General features: G+C 42.2%; 1 protein-coding gene across 4 annotated transcripts in view; it reads left to right on the top strand.

The window, feature by feature from the left end:
* LOC123994773 (lissencephaly-1 homolog B) overlaps positions 1–11,522 on the top strand; it is a 45,426-nt gene extending 33,904 nt beyond the window's left edge. For all 4 annotated transcript variants that reach the window (XM_046297760.1, XM_046297761.1, XM_046297762.1 and 1 more), the window contains exons 6-11: positions 1,153–1,321; positions 6,893–6,995; positions 7,207–7,435; positions 9,693–9,794; positions 10,098–10,254; positions 10,429–11,522. In XM_046297760.1, the coding sequence (XP_046153716.1) occupies positions 1,153–1,321; positions 6,893–6,995; positions 7,207–7,435; positions 9,693–9,794; positions 10,098–10,254; positions 10,429–10,502 (834 nt within the window). In that variant the 3' untranslated portion in view covers positions 10,503–11,522. The remainder of the gene's footprint in view (positions 1–1,152; positions 1,322–6,892; positions 6,996–7,206; positions 7,436–9,692; positions 9,795–10,097; positions 10,255–10,428) is intronic.
* The last annotated feature ends 1,699 nt before the right edge of the window (positions 11,523–13,221 follow it).

Here is a 13,221-nt window from a genome sequence, read left to right as displayed (position 1 = left end):
GACCCACTGAAGAGATGAATCTTCAGTAAAAACTTAAAGGTTGAGACTGAGTTTGCGTCTCTTACATGGGTAGGCAGACCATTCCATAAAAATGGAGCTCTACAGGAGAAAGCCCTGCCTCCAGCTGTTTGCTTAGAAATTCTAGGGACAAGTAGGAGGCCTGCGTCTTGTGACCGTAACGTACGTGTAGGCATGTACGGCAGGACCAAATCAGAGAGATAGGTAAGAGCAAGCACATGTAATGCTTTGTAGGTTAGCAGTAAAATCTTGAAATCAGTCCTTGCCTTGACAGGAAGCCAGTGAAGGGATGCTAGCACTGGAGTAATATGATCAAATTTTGGGGTTCTAGTCAGGATTCTAGCAGCCATATTTAGCACTAACTGAAGTTTATTTAGTGCTTTAGCCGGAAAGTAGACCATTGCAGTAGTCTAATCTAGAAGTAACAAAAGCATGAATTCATTTTTCTGCATCATTTTTGGACAGAAAGTTTCTGATTTTTGGAATGTTACGTAGATGGAAAAAAGCTATCCTTGAAACAGTCTTGATATGTTCGTCAAAAGAGAGATCAGGGTCCAGAGTAACGCCGAGGTCCTTCACAGTTTTATTTGAGACAACTGTAAAACCATTAAGATTAATTGTCAGATTCAACAGAATATCTCTTAGGGCTACCTGCCATCGTCCCTCGGAGACGAGGCCATTCCCAAAAATATTTCATACAATTTCATATTGCATTCAGTGTTTTGTTGTTTTTTCAGCCTGTTCTCTTGCTTTTTCTCTCAATCTCCCTCACTCTTTTCTGCTGTGTCACTGCTTATCTACGTTGAGATGGGGTGATGCTCTGGTAACCAGGGGCAACGCTGGCAGAGCACCGAGTACTGTACCCTGGGATACATGCAAATCTTCTCCTGCTCTTTCTTTCACCGCTTTTCTCTCCTTTTTTTCCGTTGTCTCTCTTTCCCTCTAATCTTTCTTTATATTTTGGTTGTCGTCTCTCCTTTCTTTCTCTCTCTCATTTGCAATGGGTATGATTCCAATTTCCAAAACATTGTATGCTCATTTGCATTGATCCAGAGGACATTTATTGTCATGTTGAAAAGGTTTCAAAGTGATATTAACTGACTGTGTGTTTGTAATGTGTGTGTATCTCTCTAGGTGTGGGACTATGAGGCAGGGGACTTTGAGCGGACACTGAAGGGCCATACAGACTCTGTCCAGGACATCTCCTTTGACCAGACGGGCAAGCTGCTGGCTTCTTGTTCTGCAGACATGACCATCAAGCTGTGGGACTTCCAGGGCTTCGAGTGCATCCGCACCATGCACGGTGAGGGGCAGAGGTGTGTGTGTGTGTGTGTGTGTGTGTGTGTGTGTGTGTGTGTGTGTGTGTGTGTGTGTGTGTGTGTGTGTGTGTGTGTGTGTGTGTGTGTGTGTGTGTGTGTGTGTGTGTGTGTGTTCCTCCAAGTGGTATAACAGCATAACAAGCACTGTTTACCAATGTGTACCTACCTCAGGATTTATGTTTTGGCGCCAGACAATGTGACCAGCAAGATTAGAATTAACTGGACATCCATATGTAATACAGTAATAAAGCACTACTTCAAAATATAATACTATTTGCAAACGACTTGTCCTATAGGCTATTTCTTTGAAAACGTTAGGCCTCTTCAATTGAGCCTAGGCATGAACATTTTTAATTAGGCCTGATAAATAACAAAACATGACTGTCTGCGAACAGCAGGGCCAGCAGGTCATGGCTTAAAGCGATCCAGCTTTTGTCAAATAACGTCATATTTGACTTTTCATTGCAGGTTAGGAGAATTTAGGCAGCGGGTTAGGAGAATTAACATAACAGAATAATCCTAACCGGCTAAGGCTAGGAAAAGTTAAGGGTAACGGAGTTGGGGTTAAGGTTAGCTAAAATGCAAAGAAAATCTACTTTTGACGTTCGTTAATTTGGCAAAAGCTGGATCCCTTCTAGCCATGATTGAGCCGTGGTCTATGCCTAAAGGCCGAGACAATCAGGAGATGCCTCACCACACCTTTTTGTTTACTCACAAAACCGGAGAGTAACCTCTGTCTGGTGACGTCCACAAAGCATATTGCATGTGACAAACCGCTACAGCATGTCCTATAGCCGGCATTTACCAGCTAACAGAAACCCTGACCTACCTACACTGTTAGTGTACTTACATGGTTCCTACCATAGAAATAGAATTCTAGCCCACCAATTAAGACAATCCACAGCCTCCCACCTAATATCGTACCGAAGCAGGGTTGATCTCAAATTAGAGATCACTTGACAGATGCTTTCCTCTCAAGTTTACCAATACCCAAGCTAACAGATGCAGTGAGAATGGATCTTGATAAACCATTTACCACTTCAGAATTTTTACCGGGACCAGATGGGTTCTCAGCTGAATTTTAAGACATTTTCTAAACAACTCCGTTCCACTATTAGCTTTAGCCTACTCCCACTGCTTTGATAAATCTCTATACCCCAGAATTTTTATCAAGCCACTATATCACTCATCCTAAAGAAAGATAGGGACCCTCTCTCGCTTTTGGATTGGATATTAGCTAAAACCCTAGCACTTACCTTCCATAATCAACCCTGATCAGACACAAAATAACCCATAATGACAAAGCGAAAACGGGGTTTTAGACATTTTTGCAAAAAAAAAAAAACCAACAACCTTATTTACAAAAGTATTCAGACCCTTTGCAATGAGACTAGAAATTGAGCTCCGGTGCATCCTGTTTCCATTGAGCATCCTTGATGTTTCTACAACTTGATTGGAGTCCATCTGTGGTAAATTCAATTTGATTGGACATGATTTGGAAAGGCACACACCTGTCTATATAAGGTCTCACAGTTGACAGTGCATGTCAGAGCAAAAACCAAGTCATGAGGTCGAAGGAATTGTCCGTAGAGATCCGAGACAGGATTGTGTCGTGGCACAGATCTGGGAAATGGTACCAAAAAATGTCTGCAGCATTGAAGGTCCCCAAGAACACAGTGACCTCCATCATTCTTAAATGGAAGAAGTATGGAACCACCAAGACTCTTCATAGAGCTGTCCGCCCAGCCAAACTCGACAAACTATAGCCTTTCCAGATCATGTCCAATCACTTGAATTTACCGCAGGCTCCCAAGTTGTTGAAACAGCTCAAGGATGATCAATGGAAACAGGATGAGCTCATGTTCGATGCTGCCTTGCCCTATAAAAAACATTCACAAAACTTGAGTTTGCTATTCACGAGGCGTTGCCTGATGTGAACCATCTCAGAAGACCTAAGATTACGAATTGTTGACTTGCATAAAGCTGGAAAGGATTACAAAATTATCTCTAAAAGCTTTGATGTTCATCAGTCCACGGCAAGACAAATTGCCTGTAAATGGTGAAAGTTCAACACTTGCTACTCTCCCTAGGAGTGACCGTCCTGCAAAGATGACTGTAAGAGCAGAATGCTAAATGAGGTTAATAAGAATCCTAGTGTCAGCTAAAGACTCTGAAATCTCTGGAACATGCTAACAGCTCTGTTAACGAGTCTACGATACGTAAAACACTAAACAAGAATGGTGTTCATTGGAGGACACCACGGAAGAAGCCACTGCTGTCCAAAAAAAACATTGCTGCACGTCTGAAGTTCGCAAAAGAGCATCTGGATATTCCACAGTGCTACTGGCAAAATATTCTGTGGACAGTTGAAACTACAGTTGAGTTGTTTGGAAGGAACACACACCATTATGTGTGGAGGAAAAAATGGCACAGCACTCCAACAACAAAACCTCATCCCAACTGTAAAGTATGGTGGATGGAGCATCATGGTTTGGCCTGCTTTGCTGCCTCAGGGCCTGGACAGCTTGCTATCATCGAAATGCATTTCCAAGTTTATCAAGACATTTTGCAGGAGAATGTTAAGCTATCTGTCCGCCAATTGAAGCTCAACAAAAGTTGGGTGATGCAACAGGACAACAACACAAAAGTAAATCAACAACAGAATGTCTTCAATAGAAGAAAATACGCCTTCTGGAGTGGCCCAGTCAGTCCTGACCTCAACCCGATTTGAGATACTGTGGCATGACCTCGAGAGCAGTTCACACCAGACATCTCAAGAATATTGCTGAACTGAAACGGTTTTGTAAAGAGGAATGGTCCACAATTCCTTCTGACCGCTGTGCAGGTCTGATCCACAACGGCAGAAAACGTTTGGTTGAGGTTATTGCTGTCAAGGGAGGGTCAACCAGTTATTAAATCCAAGAGTTCACATACCCTGCACTGTGAATGTTTACACTGTGTGTTCAATAAAGACAAACATATAATTGTTTGTTATTAGTTTAAACAGACTGTATTTGTCTAATGTTGTGACCTACATGATAATCCAATCAAATTTTATAACCAATTTATGCAGAAATCCAGGTATTTCTACAGGGTTCACATATACTTTTTCTTGCCACTGTACATAAATCAGTCAATTGAAATAAATTACTTATGTGAAATCCATAGATTAGGGTCCGACTGATAATACAGATATACCTTTGGTCACAGATACCGTAAATAAAATGAACAAGTAAGGGCGTGGATCAGAAAACCAGTCATTATCTGATGTGACCAGCGATTTGCCTCATGCAGTGTGACACATAATATACATCTACTTCGCATCTCAGGCTGTTGATTGCGGAATGTTGTCCCTCTCTTCAATGGCTGTGCCAAGTTGTGGAATATTGGCAGGAACTGGAATGCGCTGTTATACGTTGATCCAGAGCATCCCAAACATGCTCAATGGGTGACATGTCTGGTGAGTATGAAGGCCATGGAAGAACTGGGACATTTTCAGCTTGTCAAGGGGCCTTGCATTATTATGCTGAAAAATGTGATGGCGGCAGATGAATGGCATGACAATGTGCCTCCAGAAATGATTTAGTTTTGCAAACCCACAGTTTCATCAGCTGTCCGGGTGGCTGGTCTCGGATGCTTCCGAAGGTGAAGAAGCCTGATTGGAGGTCCTGGGTTGGTGTGGAAACACGTGGTCTGCGGTTGTGAGGCCGGTTGGACGTGCTGCCAAATTCTCTAAAACGACTTTGGAGGCAGAGAAATTAACATAATTATCTGGCAACATCTCTTGTAGCCATTCCTGAAGTCAGCATGCCAATAGCACGCTCCCTCAACTTGAGACAGCTGTGGCATTGTGTTGTGTGCATATTTTTGCGGCCTTTTATTGTCCATAGCACAAGGTGCACCTGTGTAATGCTCATGCTGTTAAATCGGCTTCTTGATATTCCACACCTTTCAGGTGGATGGATTATCTTGGCAGAGGAGAAATGCTCACTAAGAGGGATGTAAATTTGAACAAAATCAGCTTTTTTTGTGCATATGGAACATTTATGGGACCTTTTATTTCAACTCATGAAACATTGGACCAAAACTTTACGTGTTGCATTTATAATTTTGTTCAGTATATATGGAGAAATGTTGCAATCATGATTTGTTATCTGTAATGGTTATGATAAATGAGGTGTTTGTTGCGCACTGTTGGCATAGGTCTAAATACACACACTTTTTTTCTTCAATGTGGGCCTGTTCTAAATATTATATTTGTATTCATTTGAGTACTTGAATATGTGTACTGAACAGGTAAAAAAAAAACTGTTGAATGCCCATCCCTATTTTGGCCAAGTGTTTTTTCAACATTGTCTGTAATTTTTGGAGTCCGTGTATAATTGTGCCCCCTGCTGGCCTTTTTTTGGTCCACCACCTACTGGTTTAATGGTGTCCAGGCCAGTGCAGCTGGTTTTTCTATAAGATACTTGTAGTTCTTGAGTGGAAAAAGGTCCACCCTCCATTGCAGGCTGCAGTATTTGATTGATTTTTTTAAAACTGGAAAAATATAATGAAATAGCACACATGGAGTCAAACAAATTGTTAAACAAATCAAAATATATTTTAGATTCTTCAAAGTAGCCACCCTTTGCCTTGATGACAGCTTTGCACACTCTCTCAACCAGCTTCATGAGGAATGCTTTTCCAACCGTCTTGAAGGAGTTCCCACATCTTCTGAGCACTGGCTGCTTTTCCTTCACTCTTTGGTCCAACTCATCCCAAACCATCTCAATTGGGTTGGGTGATTGTGGAGGTCAGGTCATCTGATGCAGCACTCCATCAATCTCTCCTTATTGGTGAAATAGCCCTTACACAGCCTGGCGGTGTGTTTTGGGTCATTTGTCCTGTTGAAAATCAAATGATAGTCCCACTAAGTGCAAATCAGATGGGATGGCGTATCGCTGCAGAATGCTGTGGTAATCATGCTGGTTAAGTGTGCCTTGAATTCTACAGCATACAATGACATCCAACTTTGTGGCAACAGTTTGGGGAAGGCACTTTCTGGTTCAGCATGATGATGCCCAGTGCACAAAGAGAAATGGTTTGTTGAAAATCGGTGTGGAAGAACTTGACTGGTCTGCACAGAGACCTGACCTCAACCCCATCGAACACCTTTGGGATGAATTGGAACGTCGACTGCGAGCCAGGCCTAATCATCCGACATCAGTGCTGGACCTCACTAAGGTTCTTGTGGCTGAATGGAAGCAAGTCCCCGCAGCAACGTTTCAACATCTAGTGGAAAGCCTTCCCAGAAGAGTAGAGGCTGTTATAGCAGCAAAGGGGGGACCAACTCCATATTAATGCCCATGATATTGGAATTAAATGTTCAAGCATTTGTCCTTATACTTTGGTCATGTAGTGTGACCTGAAAACCCTGAATAAATTTTTTTTTTTAAAGAAATATAATTATTCTATATATTTGGTTACTACTATGTAATTACTGTAAAGTGGAACTGTTTCTTTTGTATTAGGTTTACTGATATCTCTTTCCCTCTCTCCTTCGTCTGTTTCAGGTCATGACCATAACGTGTCGTCTGTAGCCATCATGCCCAACGGAGACCACATAGTCTCCGCCTCCAGAGACAAGACCATCAAAATGTGGGAGGTGGCCACTGGGTGAGACACACAAACACACTTATCGGCTGATGTAAAAAGGGCTTTATAAATACATTTGATTGAAATACATTTGATTTTACTTCTCACTTATCAGGTGCTGAAATACTTAATCTCATGTTTTATTAATCCAGTGGCAGAATGTTGCAAAATGTCTCGTATATGAGTGTTGCAGTAGTGTATGTATGTAACTCTGAGTGTTTTCTTTCTCTAGGTATTGTGTAAAGACATTTACAGGCCACAGGGAGTGGGTGAGGATGGTCCGGCCCAACCAGGATGGTTCTCTTATCGCCAGCTGTTCCAACGACCAGACAGTGCGTGTGTGGGTGGCCACCTCCAAGGAGTGTAAGGCTGAGCTGCGAGAGCACGAACACGTTGTGGAGTGTATCGCATGGGCCCCCGATACCGCTCACCCTACCATCCTGGAGGCTACCAGCTCGGAGGTGAGGAGAACCTCTATGTACACACACTAACCATAATCCTGACTCCGTAACCCAGCGTTTCCCAAAATCTGTCCTGGGGACCCCAAGGGTTGCACATTTTGTTTTTCACCTAGCACTACACAGTTGATTCAAACTAATCAACTAATCACCATGCTTTCATTATTTGAATCAGCGGTATAGTGCTAGAGCAGAAAACAAAGCATGCACCCCTTGTGGTCCCCAGGACCGAGTTTGGGAAACACTGCAGTAACCCTATTTGTGACCCGTTTCAGGAAACTTGGCGTATGTCGTAAGTATCGACTTCACAAGAGAGCCATTTGAATGTTATTCATTTTTAATCAAAATGCTTTTTTGGGCAGAAATACCATCTTGAACATGTAAACTTTCATGTGCCTTAATAACAAACTTGTATGCCATCTGTAAATACGAATACAATTGTTACATTACAAGCCTTGTTGATTAAGCACACAGAAAAATCCAGCAACCTTCCCACTAGCCATTATTGACTAAGATAATGAGTGGGCTGGACATGCAGAGAGAGGAGTTTGAATTGGTCTGCCATATAGAAGGCTTCGGTCTATTTGAGCTGGTCAGTCTGTGTTGGTAATCCTATAGAACGCAGCTTTTTTTAAATGTATTGTGTAGCGGAGCTGCATAAGTGTTGCTCTCAACTTCCTGGAGGATCAAGTTTTGAAATCAGTAGAATTAGAGTATGATAGTTAAAGAGATGGAGGAAACACCTGTCTCTGGATTACATCATCAAACTAAGGGCAACCGTGGCATGGTCTTCATGACAGGGAGACACATCCATGCACGAAGAGGTATACAGGTAAGATAGTCCAGCTAGCTACGTTTTGCGATATTAATTTTATAATTTTGACAGAAAGTGGTTTAATTTCAAGCTAAAGTGTACTATTAGCTAGTTGGCTAACGTTAGCTGGCTGGCTCCATAGCTAACATTATGTGTATGACTATTCGTATCCCAGAACCGTTTGCTTTGCTAGTTAAAGGCTAATGTTAGCTAGCTAACATTGAACCTGGTTGGTTAGCTCCCTGGAGATTCATGCAGGGTAGTAAATGGGATGATTTGGCACTATGTTCATTGTTGTTTAACTAGCTAACGTTTGCTGGCTGGCTCGTTAGCTAACGTTATGTGACGTGTGTGTGTGTGATCTTACACGTTGTTTACCTAGCTAGGTTCATTGTTTACCTAGCTAGCTAGCTACATGTCTTAAGCTAAAGGATACAACACGCGTTGAATATGGCCGGTGTCAGTAAACGTCCGCAAAAAAAAGTGTAATGAAATTGTTGCCAGCGGAGCTGGTTAGGCTGTTTTCATGTTATCCAGAGGTAAACAAATCATTGACCAGAGCCTCAAGTGTGCGCTCTGAACGCAAGGAGATGGGTGGGGCTAAAGTTTAAGAGGGGGTGAACGATACTGAATGGGTTTAGATAAATAAGAGCTCTCAAGTAGGTACCAAAATATTCAAGGTCCATTTTCTCAAAAGTGAGTTTACAAGTTTATCAACTTTCAAAGCAGAATTACTTTCCCATTGTTCCACAAAAATTCAGTGTATGATGTACCATTCTGTCTCTACTATCCAATGTAAAAAAACACAATTTAAAATGTTGCTACATAAGACCAAATCCAGATGGTGAGTCACATTTGGTTAGGGTTGCAAAGATTTGGTAACTCTACCAAAATTCCCAGGTTTACCAGAAATCCTGGTTGGAAGATTCCCAGAATCAGGCAGGAATAAGTAGGAAATCCGTAAGCCTCCAACCAGGATGTCTGTGAAACCTGGAATTTAAAGACTCTCTGGTGGTGTCTTTGAAAACCAGTGAACATAGTACCAGAGCTCAACCAATAAGATAGCAGATTTTTTTTTAAAGGCATATTTTTGGCATTTTATGCTTTATTGGATAGAGAAGAGACAGTAGAACGATGATTTTTGGTGCAATAGCAGTGGGCTGGATTGAAACCCATGCTTCAGCGGTAAATGTGATCCAGAGGCAGTGGTTTAAGACCACTAGGCCACAAGATTGCAGGATTTTAAACAGGAGAAATGAAAAGGGCAGCTAGTGTCAAACCATTCTGTAACCCTCTGTAATTTTCTAGATATTAATTTCAAAACCTTGGGTACTTTTGTAGGTTAACAATGTAACTGTGCATACACACTTGCTTTTAAATGATGAGCATATTCTCTCTCCCCCTGTCTCTCGCTCTCTCTCCCCCTCCCTCTTTCTCTCTCTGTAGAGTAAGAAGAATGGGAAGTCTGGTCCGTTCCTTCTCTCTGGCTCTAGAGATAAGACCATCAAGATGTGGGACATCAGCACTGGCATGTGCCTTATGACTCTGGTGAGTGTGTGTGTGTGTGTGTTACCTCCTCCTCGGGTAACCCGATTGGTTTCCAGTGTTTTTTTTCACAGGTTGGTCTAGTACAGTGTTTCCCAACGCCGGTCCTCAAGTACCCCCAACCGCACACATTTTCATTGAAGCCCCAGACAAACACACCTCATTCAAGTCAAGGGTTTGATGATTAAGTTGAATCGGGTGTGCTTGTCTGGGGATACAATAAAACATGTACTGTTGGGGGTACTCGACGACTGGAGTTGGGAAACACTGGTCTAGTGTGTGTAACGTGTTCTATCCTCCGTCTAGGTGGGTCATGATAACTGGGTGCGTGGTGTGTTGGTGCACCCTGGAGGCAGGTTCATAGTGAGCTGTGCTGATGATAAGACTCTGAGGATCTGGGACTACAAGAACAAGCGCTGCATGAAGACCCTGTGTGCCCACGAACACTTTGTTACCTCTCTGGGTAAGAGTGTGTTTGTATCCACGTGTTTGTGGGCATTCCCTCACATTGTTGTACGTCTCGTCAAAACCACCTGTTTCTGTGTGTAATGTCCAACACCCTTCTGCCAGTTCCACAGTTCTGTCTCCACCCAGTCCATCTTCCATTGTCTCTTACATCTGTATCTCTGTCTTCCAGATATGCACCGGACTGCTCCATACGTGGTAACAGGCAGCGTTGATCAGACAGTCAAAGTGTGGGAGTGTCGCTGAGTCTGCCTGCAACCTCCCTATCCTCATCCTCCTCTCTACCCCACAACCACCTCTTTTCCCACAAACTCACCGCAGCCTCCTCCTTTATCCCCCCCCCCCCCAAACAGCAGCCCTATAACCCCCCCCTCCCCCTATCCTACCCTGTCTCTTTGACACTCACCTAAACCCCACCTCTCGCACTCCATACCATGGTTACCCAGGCTCTCCGCCCTGCCCTGTTCAAATAAATATTGTCCTTTTATGTAAATTATTCTGGATATAGAGTACGCTTAATAAATGTTACACACTAACATTCTCTATCACACACACACTAAAAGAGAAAAGTATTCCTTGCATGGTGAATTCACCCAAAACTTGTATACTGTAAATTTGCATACCGTTGTCATGACGTCCTGATGGGGGGTAAATGGTTTGTGTTCTGTCCCAGTGGATGCTGGGTAATTGTGACAGAGTGCACGCAACCCAATCACGTATGTCCTTTAAGGGTTTTCATTTAGTATCTTGCCTCCGCTGTTATAGTCTGACGCTACCTGGGAGAGGAGTGTGAAAGAAGGAAGAGAAGATGAAGTGGGGAGGAGAAGGAGTAGAATAAAATATGTGGGGGGGGGGGAATAGAAATGAACATTTAGTCCTTTAGTTGAAGTGACAAAGTGTGTGCGCGTTTGTTCATCTGCGTGCGTGCAATGCGTACTGTACGTGTGTACATAGGATAACCTCTTATCATTATCTCTCTCTCTGTGGTCGTCTGTTTATACAGATGTAGAGAATTGTGTGGAGGCAAGGCTTCTTTCCCTCTGTTTTTACTCCCTCTCTTTCTGACTGACCGACTGGCTTCTAGTAGCTACTCATAGGAGTATGCTCACTAAGTTCTGTGCGCTCGCTCGCTATTTCTCTCTTTCATATACACATACACTCATACTCACACAGATGCACATACACACGCACAGTGAAATTGTGTATCAATATATCTGGATGTCATTGTTTGCACCATAATTAAAAAATAAAAATCTGTAAATATAACGTTGGCCCTGTTTTTTAAATAAAAATAAAAAAATGTTCTACAAGTTTTGCACAGCTTCAGGACGCCAAACTTACAGTACCGGTCAAGTTTGGACACCTACTCATTTATGCGTTTTTCTTTATTTGTACTATTTTCTACATTGTATAATAATATTGAAGACATCAAAACTATGAAATAACACATGGAATCATGTAGTAACCAAAAACGTGTTAAACAAATCAAAATATATTTTAGTTTCTTCAAAGTAGCCACCCTTTGCCTTGATGACAGCTTTGCACACTCTTGACATTCTCTCAACCAGCTTCACCTGAAATGCTTTTCCAACAGTCTCGAAGGAGTTCCCACATATGCTGAGCACTTATTGGCTGCTTTTCCTTCGTCCCACTCAGCGCAAACCAGATGGGATGGCGTATCGCTGGAGAATGCTTTAGTAGTGTAATGGGAATTTCAATGTTTGTGCTTTTCGTAAAACTAATTTCTGTGTTCTAATAACCAATGGATGTGTTCATGCAAGTGACTGATTTAACAAATCCTCACTTATCAGTATCTGGAGTTTGGCAGTACACCCAGACCTTATTTGGAGAACGAGAACAAAAAATATCTCAGTTTCAAGGTCTCGGCTTGGAGAGAAGAAGTTGTGCGGTATTGGTCTGTTACATGTTATGAAACAAAACGGCAATGATTAAGGAATTATGCTAAATCATGCATATATATTACTTGTCTGGGTATAGCCGTATATAAGACAACTGCTGGGTTTGCCCAAAGTGGGCTCCTGATTGACATGTGCCATGCTGCATTGATTTGATTGGAACCTCTCCAGCGCACTGACCAATAAAGGATGATTAATTTAAGATTGACTTTGAGTGTTCCTGTGAATTCCCATGACCGTAGCCATACTGGTTATGTGTGCCTTGAATTCTATATAAATCACCGACAAGAGTCACTAGCAAAGCACCATCACACCACCACTTTGTAGCAATTTGACCATGAAGGCCTGATTCACGCAGTCTCCTCTGAACAGTTGATGTTGAGATGTGTCTGTTACTTAAACTCTGTGACGCCTTTACCCTATTTAGGCTCCAGTCTGAGGTGCAGTTAATTGTCGATTTTTGAGGCTGGTAACTAATGAACTTCTCTGCAGCAGAGGTAACTCTGGGTCTTCCTTTCCGGTGGCAGTCCTCATGAGAGCCAGTTTCATCACAGCGCTTGATGGTTTTTGCGACTGCACTTTCACTTTGAAGAAACTGTCATTTCTCTGTTATTTGAGCTGTTCTTGCCATAATATGGACTTGGTCTTTTACCAAATGGAGCGATCTTCTGTATACCACCCCTACCTTGTCACAACACAACTGATGGGCTCAAACGCATTAAGAAGGCAAGAAATTCCACAAATTCACTTTGAACAAGGCACACGTTAATTCTAATGCTTTCCAGGTGACTATCTCAATATTTGTATTTATTTATTTCACCTTTAACTACGCAAGTCAGTTAAGAACAAATTCTTATTTACAATTATGGCTTAAAATGCCTCATGAAGCTTGCGAAAATGCCAAGATTGTTCAAAGCTGGCATCAAGGCAAAGGGTGGCTACTTTGAAGAATCTCAAATATAAAATATATTTTGATTTGTTGAACACTTTGCTTGGTTACTACGTGATTCCATATGTGTTATTTCATAGTTTTGATGATTTCACTATTA

The sequence above is a fragment of the Oncorhynchus gorbuscha genome, linkage group LG14 (assembly GCF_021184085.1).
Source record: "Oncorhynchus gorbuscha isolate QuinsamMale2020 ecotype Even-year linkage group LG14, OgorEven_v1.0, whole genome shotgun sequence".
In the NCBI taxonomy this organism is placed as follows: domain Eukaryota; kingdom Metazoa; phylum Chordata; class Actinopteri; order Salmoniformes; family Salmonidae; genus Oncorhynchus; species Oncorhynchus gorbuscha.
Note: the sequence above shows the minus strand (reverse complement) of the source record. Positions and strands in the feature narration are given on the sequence as shown.